Source organism: Anolis carolinensis, chromosome 6 (genome assembly GCF_035594765.1).
Source record: "Anolis carolinensis isolate JA03-04 chromosome 6, rAnoCar3.1.pri, whole genome shotgun sequence".
Taxonomy (NCBI): domain Eukaryota; kingdom Metazoa; phylum Chordata; class Lepidosauria; order Squamata; family Dactyloidae; genus Anolis; species Anolis carolinensis.
Window position 1 is genome coordinate 81558106 of NC_085846.1, and position 16164 is coordinate 81574269.

The 16164-nt window shown below is 37.9% G+C and overlaps 1 protein-coding gene across 2 annotated transcripts in view; it reads right to left on the reverse strand.

The window, feature by feature from the left end:
- The window catches only part of tax1bp1 (Tax1 binding protein 1), a 34928-nt gene extending 19583 nt beyond the window's left edge, over nt 1-15345 (reverse strand). The window contains exons 1-7 of one of the 2 annotated variants that reach the window (XM_008117042.3): nt 15190-15345; nt 6558-6741; nt 4126-4228; nt 3349-3536; nt 2329-2487; nt 442-590; nt 271-361 (exon numbers count right to left, since the gene is read on the reverse strand). In XM_008117042.3, coding sequence (XP_008115249.1) covers nt 271-361; nt 442-590; nt 2329-2487; nt 3349-3536; nt 4126-4228; nt 6558-6734 — 867 coding nt within the window. In that variant the 5' untranslated portion in view covers nt 6735-6741; nt 15190-15345. Of the gene's footprint in view, nt 1-270; nt 362-441; nt 591-2328; nt 2488-3348; nt 3537-4125; nt 4229-6557; nt 6742-15189 lie in introns of those variants that run through there. The other variant, XM_016996016.2, reaches the window with a different exon arrangement.
- Between the last annotated feature and the right edge of the window lie 819 nt (nt 15346-16164).

Sequence of the window (16164 nt, forward strand, 5' to 3'; positions counted from 1 at the left end):
AATCATGCTATGGAAAATAAAGCAGCAAGAAATAAAGTAGTTATCGCTGTCACAGCTCCACAGCACCATTCCACCAAGGGCCCACAGGAAGGGAATCACAAACTGGATTTCACCACCCTCTGACTATATAAATACTAAATGAGAAAGCCCACTCAACACAAAAAAAATATTTTCAGAGTTATAACTACAGCACATTCATTTCATTGTTTTTCTAATTACAGGTGTATATATATAAGCTCTTATCTATTGATTAAGTACATAAAAATTTACCTTGTAGAGTTCTTTTTCATCCTTTTCTGTCTTTAATTGGCATTCAAGTTGCTCCTTTTCAAGGATAACTTTCTTGAGTTTGTCTTTGAAGCTATTGAAAACAATGAAATTAATACCACATTTTCCCGTTGAGATCTGAGTGGAACATATGGCATTATATTAAGCGTATACCTGTCTAACTCTGTTTCTTTCGCAATAGCTTTTTGGGTAACAGTCATGATGTCTTCTTCAAGCTGCAGAACCTTGGAAGTTGCCTCGTCGTATTTTTTCTTGAGACCGTCCTTTTCCGTTTTGAGAGCTTCAACAGTTTTAAAGTTATCCTAACAATAACAACAACAAAAGTGACACAAAGAACTTTTTGGAAATGGATGTGTCAAATCTACAGTCAAACTTTCCTCGTCTCACCATCTGAGAGGAATTGCTACTGGTAATGTAACTGATAACCAAATCTGAAGCAGTCAATTTCACTAGGGAATTCTAAGGTGCTAGCATTATTATCCCAAAAATTCTTCTTTCCTTCCTTGAGACTTTTTCTCCATCCTGTTCCTGGAAATCATGAAGCTACACTTCCACTTCACTCAGTTCCATTAATTCTACTGCTATCCATGCCAAGCCATCAAGTAAGGGCTTCAAAGCTTATTAAAAGTAATAAAATTTGTCTCTGGAGAAGAAAGAAATTAGCCAGGGCAAAAAAGATTAAAGGCAAATAACTCTAATATGATTAGGACACTCATATATGCTATTGTCTGGGAGGTAGACTCGCATTATTCCCGTCAGTTCCAAGAAGAGATCAACTTCTTTTCAGAAAGAAATGGAAATGGAAGCGCTACTGGGGACAAAAATAGACTGGAACAAAACACAATTTTTTGTTGAATAAATGGAAAACAATGGGGAACTGAAAGAATGGGAGGAAATAATAAAACATATGTTAGATGCAATTAAAGCCTCAGTTGCCCTAAGTTGGAAGGACCAAAAGAAATGGGATACAAAAACTTGGTATAAATGCTTAGCCGACTACCTACTTCAAGACTATATTAGTGAAAGGAAAAGCTACTACATGATGGGCCAAACCAAAAAAGACCTAGGAGGCAAAATGGAAGGGTCCCATTTCCAGAATAAAGGGGAAATATAAATATAAGGAATTAAATAAGATTATCCTCATGACTGAACAACTATAATAAGCATATTAATTGTAGTAAACTGTTCCCGGGGGAAGAGGGAGGGAGGATAGGAGGGAGAAAGAAAGAGGGGGACTTTTACATGCTTAATCATACTTAGGTATAAATATTCAATAGTATTTCTGTACCCTCGTACTACATAAGGATAAGTTCATGGGTGAGAATGGGGAGGTGGCGGGATTGGGGAAAAATATTGGTATTTTGATTGTGGAATAGCAAGATTGTATGTCTCTATGTGTGTGTATATATCCCACAATAAGAAATGCCAAAAAAAAAAACCTTTTCAGAAAGTTAGCATGACAAATGGTACCTTTTTAGCTTAAGAGGGTGTCTCCCATGTGAACCACATCAGATCAAGGGTATTAACCCTTCCCTGTAATATCTGAAGTTTTATATGTGTGTACCTGTTCCGACTTGCACACAAATTCAACTTAAGAACAAACTTGTTTGCAACCTGGGGACTGCCTGTAATGTAGTTACTTTGTCTTCTGTTAATGAGGACTATGGCCAAGTTACAAACTATGTACAGTATTGTACAAATTAGAATTTATGCTAGAAACTACCATTTGAAAAGCATGTTTTAGGACTTAACGTATTTAAAGATGAGATACCTTTATTAAGGGTTTTCTCACCTTTGATCTTTGCAAGTCAAAAGTGAGAAAACCCTTAATAAAAGGCATCTCATCTTTAAATACTTTAATATGGAAATTGTTAAACAACATATGGAAAACAGATATTAAAAGATTTCACTGCTACAGTACACATATTTATGTATCCTACTGCATTCTCCAAATTTTTAAGAAGGTTTTCAATGAAGGACTAGACTCAGGTGGCTATGAAAAGGTATCACAAATTTTTCTTTTATCACCTATTAACTAACCTTCTGCTGTGCTTCCAGTTGATCAAATTTTTCCTTTTCATAGTTTAGTTCTGATTCCAGTCTTTCAACTTGTTCTCTGAGATGGGCAGTTTCCTTTTCAAGTGAAGCGGTTACCTTTAATAGATCTTCTTTTTCTTTCAGAGTTTTTTCTATTTTGAACTAAAAACACAAAAACAAATCTGAACAAAAGTAATTTTATCCTAATTGTAGTACATTGCTAAATGTCCACAATATTCTATATCTCTTCCACCCAGTGCAAAAATCAAGTAGATGGCATCCAGAAAGGAGAAGAGAAGAAATTGTTTCGGGTTGAGGGGGGAGGTTAAATATATGACCATGCTGTATTTCTCAACATTCTCAAATTCCCAACTACAGTTCTATCTCAAAATACAGCCACAGGAAATGAGACCATATTTATAGTGTTTCTTCACTGAAATATAAGCAATCAATAGTGATGTAAAAAACCAGAATCAGACAGATGGACCAAATTCAAGACAAAATTAAAATTTAGTATTTTAAAGCAATCCAGTGCTGTTATATTTTGAAAAACATAATTTAATTAAAACTTGGACAAGTATGATCAATATCATAATGTTCTTCACTAAACCATGTTTAAAACTGACTTGGCTAAAAGCCTGTTGAAGCCAAGTCTCTTCATTATTTCTTCCAAACCAGCCCATCCCATTCTTTGTCCCTGAAGCTATGGCATTCTTTTTACACTGTTCTTTTAAAGCGCAGTAATTCACATGCAGCTTTATGTAAACATAAGAACACCAATCAAGACAATGAGCCAAAGATCCACGAAGCCTTTCTGCATCACCTTCACTACCACAACTCATTTGATTGTGACAGACACCTCATTTGACACTTCTAAGTTATCTGTGCATTTATTTCAAAGCAGCATGCAAGCATTTTTACCAAATTCTATTTTTTCAGTATGACATTTCTCTATGCATTTTCATTCTAACTTCATGTAAATTCCTCTCCATTATATAAATAGAAGAATTTGCTCATTCAAACCTCAAGAAGTCCAGCCTTTGTTGTCACCACCAACATATCAGAATTTCCTTCATCTTCCATTGTTAACAATTCTTCAACAGGAGAAGATGTTCGAAATTGAAAAGGTGTGCTTGCTCCACGAATCTCACCTTTGTGTGTCACATAACAGAACTGGTAAAATTCACCATCATCATTTGGAAGATAATATCCTGTTGAACACAAAAATGTAAAGGAAACACCTTTTTCATATCCACACATTTATTAAAGTAAACTCTACAATTCAAATAAATTTGTTTCTTTTATGTGACAGTTCAAGACAAGGGGCATGTCAGTGGTTTATTGCCCAATATCTAACAAAAGGCAAGGCTTCAAAATACTAAATGCTTTTATTCCATAATTTATACCTTCTGTCCTATTGCTATAAATTGTATTTTTATTACTGGTTTAAATCTTACACAGAAACTCATTGAAACAAGTCATCCTGTAAATTCACCTAGGCATGATGCTACTATATACCTTATCTGAAAGGAAAAACAGTGGGAGTGGGTGAAGTATTTGAAATAAGATTGATGCAGGTACAACTTCAACTATATACTATTGCCATTCTACTGGAAGGCTACACACAAGTTCTGTTCCAATCTGATAAATGAGCGTATTTGTTTCAATCAGATTCAAAGTAGAGCCAAGGAAAAGGTATAAATTTCCAGTACTTTCTAAGAAAATATATGCATATGTTTGATATTATAAGCAGCACAGAATAAAAACTTGAGACAAGTCTCCTACATTTTAACTATTTACCTTGAAATGATAGTACACAGTTAACTGTTGACGCTTCCACATAATTTTCAGGCATAGGTGACCAAAGAAATGTGTAATAATCCCTTGCTGTACTCCAGCCAACCTAAATCAAGAACAAAATCTTAATGCAATAGAACTAAGCTCATTTCTCTGACATATTTAACTTTCAAAACTTGCAAAGCATCTATACTTTTCTTATCAAATTAATTCTTGCTGTGTAGATTTATAAACCTAGATGTAAAAAATCTTTCTGAAATGCATTTTTTCTCTAATTTAACTGCTAGTTATGTATAAAATGGTCTACATCAGCTTTTTCCGCTATGCCCTCCACATGAATGACAACACCTCAGTCCAACACAATTTGCCATATTGTAGCATGCTTTGTCAAGCTGCACTACTATAAGATTGGGAATTATACCGAAAGAGAGACTGTATATTCCATAAAGAAACTCAACAGACAATTTAAAGCAACCAGGATCCTGATATGCTGAAAAAGACTGACCTACTTCTTTGATAATCAATTCTCATGAAGAACTAATTATTCCTTAATCCAAAGCTTTTAAAGCTTGAACATTAAATCTCTTTATAATACCAGCTTCTCTTAAAGTGGCAGAGCTTACTTCTTTTCAAAACAAAGACTGAGGCCATTTGTTTGATAGATCAATAAACCATGAGTTGGGATGGCAATATTCTTAACTCTGAATCTGCTGTTTAAAAGTAGTTTGTGTGGGCGTTGCGACTTTTGAAGTACACTATTTCAAACCAATGTAACAGGATGTTGTTTTTTAGTTACTTGCAACACAAGAAATAACTAATTAAAATACAGTAGAGTCTCACTTATCCAACATAAACGGGCTGGCAGAACGTTGGATAAGCGAATATGTTAGATAATAAAGAGAGATTAAGAAAAAGCCTATTAAACATTAAAATAGGTTATGATTTTATAAATTAAGCACCAAAACATCATGTTATACAACAAATTTGACAGAAAACGTAGTTCAATACGCAGTAATGTTATGTTGTAATTACTGTATTTACGAATTTAGCACCAAAATATCACAATATATTGAAAACATTGACTACAAAAATGCGTTGGATAATCCAGAACGTTGGATAAGCAAGTGTTGGATAAGTGAGACTCTACTGTATAACAATTACAAGGCAAAAATAAAATACAACCAAGATGACTTTCCTTTGGTTCAATCACAAAGACCGTCCTCTGCACTTTTAACCAAACTAGTGTTTAGAGAATATAAAAAAGAAATTCTGTAACGCAGACATTCAGATTTTCAGCATAAACCACAATCTTTTGGTACACATTTCATAGATATTAGGCTAGTAAGGACTATTATCTATTTCCATAATGTGATTCAAAGCTGCTTACCATCAATAAAAGGGATGTAGCGAAAAAGTTTACATCATATGAACTTTAAAAATGAAAGTGAACTATCAATAAAATTAAAACTAGGAAAAAGCAAACTAAAAATGAGGAGAAGAAATAAAATACATATAGCTATATAAATATCACAACCACTCTGCCTCTAGAACACCTGAGAAAGTGCTATTGCATCAAAGTCCTGGTTCTGAGCTTCTTACAGCCACCTTAGAGGCCACAATAAATACAGGACAATGGTCATCGTAGGTCTTTATATGTTGCCTCCGGCAACCCATTTATCTTATGTTCTTATATTTATGTATTATTTTCCTTCATTTGAAAAAAAAATTAATAAGTTGAATACAAAGTGTGAAATACTAATAGAAATGTTTCTAAGAACTTTCCAATCAAAATAGCATTTCATTCAGGAATGCTATTAATAGAACTTTTTAGAGATTGAAAGATGCTTAGCAAATGTCCAAATTCATTCATTTTCCTCTATAAATATCTGCCCTATTCAATTCTATTCAATTTCAGAGTGGAATTTTCTCTCACTGTAGATGGCCATTTCAGTTTGTTTACATCAACAGGTGACAAATAAACCAAGCAGTGCAATTCTAAAGCTCTCATAAAGTTTAGTAGGAATTCTAGAAAGGTTTGTATAGGGTTACATCTTAAATGAATAAAAAAGTACCAGGATGTAGGAACTGATTCTGTATTTTTTAAATTTCTAAAAGAGGACATTATTAGTTCCACAATTATTTTCTATATTACCTCTTGACCACAACTTACAGTATATGAACTGAACTGTAGCTGAGTCATAGCATAAGACACAAAGTGAAAGTGAAAAGTTAAATTCCAGACAATTGCAGTGTGGCCTCAAAAAGGGGAAGAGTTCACAATAAATTAAGTCTCTCTCCCCCTCTCCCTCTCCCTCTATATATGGGGAACATACTTTCAAACATTCCATTCCATATCCTGCTGCCCACTTCCTCTTCATTTTTTAAAAAATAAAACAAAATTAAACCATATTGAACCATAGTAAAATGCTACGTACCTTGAAAATACCAACCCAATCTTTTTGGTGAGGACGTATATAGGGAGTCAGAGTATAATGGCATTCAAGATGCACATTAGGAAGATAGCTTTTTGCTACATTTTGAAAGATAACGTGTGCAAAATTTGAAGTCTGAAGTGCACTACTTGAAGATGGAATTTCTTGAAAGGATGACATTGTTGTTCTGCAAAATAATTAAATCCTTATTAACGCAGCGGTATTGGAATGATTCAGAGCATAAACTCACAACCCTTCAGTAGGATGATAACATGACATAGTATACAGTGTTCTTATATCAGTTCAATTCGGCAGTTTTAACCCAGAGAGCAGGATGAAGTCTACTCAATATCCATTGTATATACATACACATTTAGAACAAAACTGGTAAAATGCCTCTTCTTGATCATCTGCTGCCAGTGCTACCACTTGAGACACAATAACCCCAGGAACATGTTTACACTTAGAATAGGATTACAAAATTAAGACCTTTGCATTAATTACATAACAGCAAGTTCATACACATATAATGACTTGCAATTGCATTACCATTAATGAAGGGTAAAAACTGTATCCATACAAATTACAGCTAAAAATCCAACTTATTAAATGGCCAACCTAGTTATGTGGGAAATATCTATTTGGCTCTACATATACCACAAGACAACTGTTACTTCCTCATCATGTTTCTCTTTAGAAGGGTAGTATTTTGTTGTTTCTGTTTACATCTTTAATCAGGTGCAAAGGCTATGTTCTATGTAAAGTTAAGCTTATGGGACAAAAGTAGTGTTAAGTAGCATGATATAATGCAGCATTACCCATAATAAGAGCTTTAGTAATCAATTATGAGTGAAAATTATCATTGTAATCTAATTATGAGAAGCAAAAGCCTATATGCCAAAATAATTAAAATTTTATTTATTTCTCCTGATTTTGCATAAAATTATAAATAAATTTAACAAGTTGAATACAATAAGCTTGTTTTTATGAGACCTGAGTTAATTAAAATTGCATGCAGAGCTTGATCTGAAATGCTACATTCTCTTGTAACAATTTTACAGGATGTTTCCCCTTCAGTGAGACTGGAATTTTTTGTGACACATCTTTGAAAGATAACGGGGAAACAAATTTCTATGCATTCATTTTGCTGTAGTGACTTATTTAGAAATCTATTGGGCTGCCTTAACTTCTGATGAAACAATTTGCCAAATGATAATGACTGAATTGGACTGAAATTCAAATCAAATTTTCTAGGATATGGTAATCTTCATCAATGCAGCTCCTAGGAAATATACTCTAATTTCTTTATGAAACTTTCATTATTGACAGCCATTAAAGATACAAAGGAAAACTGGGGATTGTTACGGATACAGATTTTAAAAGTGTAGTCTTTATTCCCATGCTTCTTTCTGTGTTTGGACAGTTATTTTACCTACAATGTTACAGCTTCTCATGTACTGATTTTTTAAAAAGATGTTTTGTTTAAAGATGTTTTATACTTTTCTTAAAAAATCAGTAATGTTGTATTTTAATCAAGATACTCAAGCTATGAATGGATGAAACGAAAAACAGACCAGAAAATCACTAGGACCAGAAAAAAGGTAGAGATAATCAGTCGATCCTTTTGTTTCTTTTGCCATTATTCTTGATATGAGGCTACAGAGGCATTGTAATGACACAAATGTTTGTGCCTTGATTAATTGGTTTATATTCAAAGCGAGAGACAATTTTTAAATCACAGTGACAATTCTTAGACGACATAAGCTGAAAATTAACTAATCATAAAGTGCAGATGAAATCTACCTGAGTGCAACTAAATAAATCAAAATCAAAATGCTGATCTTTTACGTATATGCAATCTCACACAACCCAAGTTTCATGCCATAAGAACAGAGTAGCAAGCCAACAAGCATTTTTTTAAAAAAAAAATCAACCTAGAACAGCGGTTCTCAAACTGTGCTCTGCAGGGGCTACGCGGGGGGGCTTCCCCTGCTTAGGAAACACAAGGCCTCTCCTGTGCCGCTGGCCATGTGGCCTAGGAGGCTTCCCCACCACTACTTTGACTGATTTTCCTGCAAGGCAGAAGCAGGTTAGACTGGATGACCCCCCGGGTTGCTCTTCCTATTCTTCTTAAAAAGGCTGCATGGCCAGATGTTGGGGGTGCTTTGACTGTGATTTTCCTACATGGTAGAAGGAGGATGGACTAGAAGGCCCCTGGGGTATTCCACTGAAATATTGTTAAGCTTATGTTGGTTAAAATTGTTCTTCATTTTAAATATTGTATTTTTCTATCTTTCTTTTTTGCACTCAAAATTCTGCACAAACATTCTCCATCTATTTGCCAGTGGCCCGGCCCATCTGTCAAATTTTAAAATGCAATGCCACCCGTGTCCAAAAGTTTATTGGGGATCCATGAAAACTTTTCCTTCAAAAAGGACTCCACAGCTTTAGAAGTTTGAAAATCCCTTATCTAGAAAACAACAGAGTGGTTATTTTAATCACTAGCCTCTGTGATTCTGTTGTTTCATTTTAACCTTTGCATTAAAACATGACATTATTTGGTCTTTGTATTAGCAGCATTCCATACTATCTGATGAAAGTGGTCTCTAGATTGCAGAAATTGTGCAACAATAAGTCTGCTTATCTACGTTGACATAAACCTCTCGATTTATGTGGGCCTTAGTGGAACAAAGAACAAGGCAAACAGCATACTTGATTAACATTCTTTCTAAGTTCAGCTGATTCTCTGTATAAGGTGCTCAGTAAAGGTAAACATTATTTAGTAATAGAAAATCTGCTCAGAAATGTTTATATATTTAAAAATGTGCTTACTACTTTCTTCTATATCTACTTAATGATGCTTTAGGGTGGGCAAATGCCAGAGGGCTGAAAGACAGCATTGGCCACCCATAGGATCTGAGAACACATATACTTTGATTTTGTTCATTTTTTATGTTTTATTTTTTCGAAAAGTTTTTGCATCTCCTTGACCAGTGAATCACAAATACTAGTTCTCCAGTTGCTTTGGACTTACTACTAGAAGCCACAGCCAGCCAGGCCAATGATCAGTGAATCTGAATATCTGAAGGAACCAAGTCAGAGCTCCACTGCTCTAGAAGGATGTAGAGAGAACTTTCCCCAAGTCTTAGCCCTCATAGGATTCTTTTAAAACCGGAGCTGCAAAATTACTTGCAATATGTCTATAGTAAAAAATCAGCAAATTCTCGCAGCTGGGAACCCTTAAGGACCTAAAAAAATTGTCTTGAAGCCCAAATACTCAAGTAGACAAGTGTCCACCTAATTGGAGTTCATGTTTAATTAATCTGCAATAAAATCTGTCACAGATGCAACAATTTGAAAACAAAATTATATTGCCATGCCTTCACTAAAAATATGTATTTGAACTTTGTTGAGAATCCTTACAGCATCCAGCCTAAGGAAAGCTTTAATGCACTTCATCCATAACATTATATATCTGAATTCATCCTAGTATTTGAGTATAAAGATTATACCAGTTTCCAAACAAAATTATGTTTTAGGGATTTTGCAATATAATCTTATGCATATTGAATAAAAATATAGACCATTAAGTTTACACAGGCTTAGGTAAGTAGATAAAGGGCTACAGCATGAAAGCATAAATGGCTTGAGAGTATGCCATAATACCTGTTGGGCAATCTGAACTGAGAAATATGGCTCTTTATAGTCTTTCTAAGAATTTGTATCTTGAATTTCATTAAGTGTTAGTCACTTCAACAGCCATTTGTCAGTAATTACAATATATCTTTCTTCACGTTTTGAGATTTATGCCTAAATAAATGTGGAGCGGGTCACTTCCAGAATGCATTCCTACAGAGACTTGAACATTATTGTGCCCAATGTGCTCTGTGTTATATCAGAAATATGACAACTTTTTTCCTTATCTTCAAGAGTTAGCTTGAGTGGGGAGTTACTGGATGAGTGCCTGGATGTTTTCCTGGCAAAGATAACCTAGCTACAGTAGTCCATGCATTGGTAACTAACTTCCCAACTAAACGAATGTGCTTTACATGGAGCTGCCCTTGAAGAAGACTTGGAAGCTACAGGTAGTGCAAAATACAGCAGCTCAACTCTGACTGGCATATACATATGTCATATAAAAGAATTGTTCTGGCTAGCAATATGTTTCCAGTTGGAATGCAATGTGATTGTGATGTTATTAAAAGCCCTAAATGGCTCAGGATCTTGATATTTGAGAGGATTGCTTCCTAAACATGCCTGTCTATGGATTAAGGTCTATTGGGGAAAAGATGCTCCCCCATTCCCTTCAGTGTAGACATGGGAGAGAGCTATTCTCAGCCACAGCCCGCCAACCAAGGAATGCTCTCTTCCTGACTGTTACCAAAACTCATTTCAGTCAGTCATTTGACTCATTTTTCAGGCTCTTTGGACCTCATTAACTCAACCCAAATGGTGTTGTACATACATTTAGAAATGTTTACATCTCTTAAATCTATTTTAACTCATATTTAATATATTTTAGTTTATTCAAATTGTTTTAAAGTTTCAAATTCTTTAAACTGTTTCAATTTTATTTGTAAGTAATCCTGAGATTTTTTGGTATAAGACAGGACATAATTATTGTAATCAGTACATAAATTACCTATTCACCATACATGCTATACCAAGCTAAATACAACCTTCTGGTTTCTACTTGAAAGCTATTAATTTTTGCAATTCATCTCTAAACCTACTACAATTTTTATCAAGGATATCTAATCCCCGAAGAATCTATAACTGAAAGTAGTTTCCCTTAACTACAGCCTATACATTTCAACAAGGAAACATGGTTACCTGATTTAGAAGGTTCGTTTACAGGCCACAGCACTCTATCAGCAAGGAGTAGCCACAAGTGTTTGGTTACTTAGTAAAGAAATAATGGGAATGCTATAAATCAGGAATGACTTGAATACATATGCATCCCAAAAATTCACTACAGTATGCTTGCACAACCTGTGGCCCTCCAGGTGTTTAGGACATTCAATTTGAAGAATTCCTGATCTTTGGACAAGCTGGCTAGGGCTTCTGGTGGTTGGAAGTCTCAAAGCCCTCTGAAGCAAAGGCTATTTGGAACTGAGCAGGGTACATTTTTACACACCCCATTATTTGCAGATTTGAAAAAAGAAACTGAACTTTTGGCAAGATACTTACTGCACTATCTTGTTTCTTCCCTCTGCCTGCTTATAGTCAAGGTGGAGAAGGAGCTTCTACAGAGTTGGATGCACTTCATTTAGCTGTTTTTCTCCAGAATTTGTGGCTGGTACGTTCCTTGAAGGCATTTCAGACTTACAGTGAACGTATCATATGGTTTACTTGGAAAATTTTGTTGAGAGAAGGGGTTGCCATGGCTTTCCTGTGTTTCCTAAGAGAATGTGACTGGCCCAAAGTCACCCAATGGGTTTCCATGGCCAAGTGGGGATTTGAACCCTAGTTCCAACAGTCAAAAACCACTATACCACATTGGCTTTGCCTGCTATGTTATCCCAGGGGAAAGGAGAGAGGGAAAGGAATTGATATTCGCCCCTTCCATGTCAGAGGTGCAACATTGATATTGCAGAAGTTTATATTTGCCTCCACTTCGCGTCTTTCAGCTACAACTGCAATTAATACAGTTTGATCCCACTTTAACTGTCATGGCGAGCCCCCAGATGGCGTAGTGGACTAAGTGACTTGAAGGTTGGGTTGCTGACCTGAAAGCTGCCAGGTTCGAATCCCACCTGGGGAGAGTGTGGATGAGCTCCCTCTATCAGCTCCAGCTCCATGCGGGGACACGAGAGAAGCCTCCCACAAGGATGGTAAAAACATCAAAACATCCGGGCGTCCCCTGGGCAACGTCCTTGCAGACGGCCAATTCTCTCACTCCAGAAGCAACTCCGGTTGCTCCTGACACGGAAAAAAAAAACTGTCATGGCTCAATGCTGTATAATCAAGGGAGTTGTGGTTTTCAGAAGATGTCTAAGACTGCTGGTGCCTTATAAAATAATAAATCCTATATTAAAGCAGGGCCAGGCTGCATTATATCTACAGTGCAGATGCAGCCATAATCCACTGCACAAACTACTACACCATATGGGTTCCATCTGCTAAATTGCTTCAGTGAAAGTAATACTGCTATTGAGTGTTGGGAAGTCCATACAGTAGACTCTCAGTTAAGTGGAGCTCTCAAGCAACCAGCAAAAATATGCAAAAATTATACTTTAAATAAGAGCTTTTTTATAATATAGTAAAAAAGAATTATTACAGTGTCCCATTGCATTTGATTTATTTGCTTTTATGATTACTGTATTTAATATTACTGTATTTACTTGATTCTAATGCACCACTGAATCTGATGTGTATCTGTTTTCAAAACCCTGAAACCAAAAAAAAAGAAAAGAGAAAAAGGATTCGCTGGCAAATGTAATGCACAGCGGCAAAAATGCACTTTTTGTAATTTGATCAAAAATTACAGTTGCTGCATGCTTAGAATTGCTTTTTTAAAAACAAAAGTGTTAGAACACCAAAGCTTCTTGCAATGGAAAGGAAAACCTTGGGACGCATCTATGCTGTAGAATGAATCCATTTTAACTTCCCTGGCTCAATGTTATGATATCATGTAGCTTTACAAGGTGTTGCACTTTCTCTACTAAAGAATGCTGGTGGCTTACCAAACAACAAATTCCAGGATTGCATAGAATTAAGCCTGGCAATCAATTTTGAGGTGATATCCCTCAAATAAAAGCTCTAGGTGCTGTTCTATCCCCAATGCTCTTTAATATTTACATGAAGCCACTGGGAGAGATAATCTGTAAACATGGGGCTGGGTGTTATCAGTATGTTGATGACACTCAAAACATATTTCTACATGCCTTCAGCAACAGCTTCCGCAAAGAAAGAATGCCTGGAACAGCTAATGGGCTGGATGAGGAAAAACTGAATCCTGACAAAACAGAGGTGCCTGCCATTAAGGGTCCTCTTCTGGGGATACGGTGCGTCAACCAGTTATGGATGGGCTTAAACTCCTCCTGAAAGACTGTGTTCGTACTTTGGGAGTATTCCTGGATCTGTTTCTCCAAATGTCAGCCCAGGTAGATGTAATGAATGCTTCTATCTACTTCAGCTGATATGCCAGTTTCAACCCTTCCTAGATTTGGGGAACTTGAATATGGTAGTGCATGCACTGGTAATGTCAAGGTTGGACTTTTGCAATGAGCTTTACATCAGCTACTTTTGTACCAAGTTCGGTACAAAGTTCGGAAACTCCAGCTGGTTCAAAATACTGCAGCCAGATTGGTTACAGAAACATCTAGGAGTGAGCATCACACACCTTTCCTAAAGTCACTCCACTGGCTTCTAATTAGTTTCCGGGCAAAGTACAAGGTGTTGGTTCTGAGCTTTAAAGCCCTACATGGTTTGGGTACAGGTTACCTAAAGGATCACCTTCTTCCAATACAGTCTACCCCACACACTTCCGCCTTCTGGGGGGGGGGGGGGGGGCTGCTCCAACCAGCCAGAACCCGACTGGCAACTGCCACCCAGAGGACCTTTTCATCGGCCGCCCCACCCTGAACATTACACAGATATATAAACCCCACTTGCCTAGTTTCCAACACCTCACAACCTCTGAGGATGCCTGCCATAGATATGCACGAAACGTCAGAAGAGTATGCTTCTGGAACAAAATTCACAGCAATCCAGTGATTCCGGCCATAAAAGCCTTCGACAACTATTATTGTTATTATTAAAGTATTTGGAAGCCTAGTCCCGTAAGTAATTGTTGAGGGAGCCAGGTGTGTTTGGCCTGGAGGAGCAAAGGTTAAGACGTGACATGATAGCCATGTTTAAATATTTGATACGGTGTCACATTGAGGAGGGAGCAAGCTCGTTTTCTGCTTCTCTAGAGACTATGGGCCCTTCCATATCCCAAAATATCAAGGCAGAAAATCCGACATTATCTGAGTATTGACTCAGATAAACCTCAGATATTGTGAGATTTTCTGCCTTGATATTCTGGGATATTGGGCTGTGTGGAAGGGCCCTAAAACACGGAGCAATGGATTCAAATTGCTGGAAAAGAGATTCCACGGAAACGCTATGAAGAACTTCCTGATAAGAAGAGCTCTTCTACATTGGAATACACTGCATCAGCATGTGCTGGAGTCAACTATATTGCCCTCCACGTAGCGCCTTCCAGTGACAATCTCCTCCTCCTCCTCCGTGCTAAGCTTTTCTCCTCCTTTCGCCCGGCCATAATCCTCTCACAACTTACATAACGCCCCACACATAACAGATTAAGCACAGGCCCCTTTCGATACCTGTCCCTCGTCGGAGCCAAGGTTGCCCGCCTCTGACTCCGCCACAAACCTTTGGATGCAAACCCTCCGCTTTAGACAACAGGCCTCGTCCTCAGACAACTCAGGAAACACCCAACTCGCACCAAGCAAAGGCGAAGGGCCGCCTCTGGTTCCCTCGTCTTTCGTCTCTCTCGGAAAAAGGGGGCGGGGAATTGTTACGACAAACATGACAGGAAAAAAAGGAGGCCGCACCGACCCCTCGCAAGCTCGCCAAACACATTCCAGGCTTCAAGAAACAGCCTCCGGCCGACTAGGCCTCTCACCTCCTCAGACGCCGAAGGCTTCACCAACTGCGAATCTCAGCCGCCGCCATTGCCGCCCTAGGACCCCGCCCCCCTCCTTGACGCCAGCGTCACTTCCGGCCCGCGGCGCTCGGGCTTTCCCGTCCTCTGCGCGTGACGTCAGCGGATCAACGTCGTGCGTGATGGTGCGTCATTGCTGCGTCCTGTCCTCTCAGAACATCGCCATTGGGCCTTCGCCCCCTCCCCTCGGAAAAGAGTGGCGTTCCTCGTTGCTTTTGCAAGGAATTAATCCAAGCCTGTTCGTTACATTTAGGCAGGGAGAGGCCCCGTGTACATTACGCGCTTTCAAACTGCGTTATATGGTCCATGTAGATCAGGCATGGGCAAACTTTGGCCCTCCAGGTGTTTTGGACTTCAACTCCCACAATTCCTAACAGCCTATCGGCTGTAGATTCATATAATGCAGTTCAATGCAGTTAAAGGGTATATGACCATATTACTTAGGCGATCCCTCGTTGCCCGATGATGGCTCTCCAAGTGTAGTGTCTTGGCGGTGGATGCGTGAGTGGCAGTGGAGACCTATTCTTGACCCACATGTTCTTCCACGGTGAGGATATTGGATTCCAGATGGAAGGTGGCCCCGGTCAGGGTTCGCTTGATGCACCTTCCTCTTGGAATGTGTCTCCCTTTCGCCCTCCATTCGTGCCTCTTGGGATTTCACAGCACTGCTGATCACAGCTGACCTCCAGTTAGAGTGCACAAGGGCCAGAGCTTCCCAGTTCTCAGTGTCTATGCCACAGTTTTTAAGGTTGGCTTTGAGCCCATCCTTAAATCTCTTCCTGTCGACCAACATTACGTTTCCCGTTCTTGAGAGTATAGTAACAACTTTGGGAGATGGTGATCGGGCATTCGGACAATGTGGCCAGTCCAAGCGGAGTTTATGGAGTAGGAGCTTCAATTGTGGTGGTCTTTGCTTCTTCTGGCACGCTGACATTT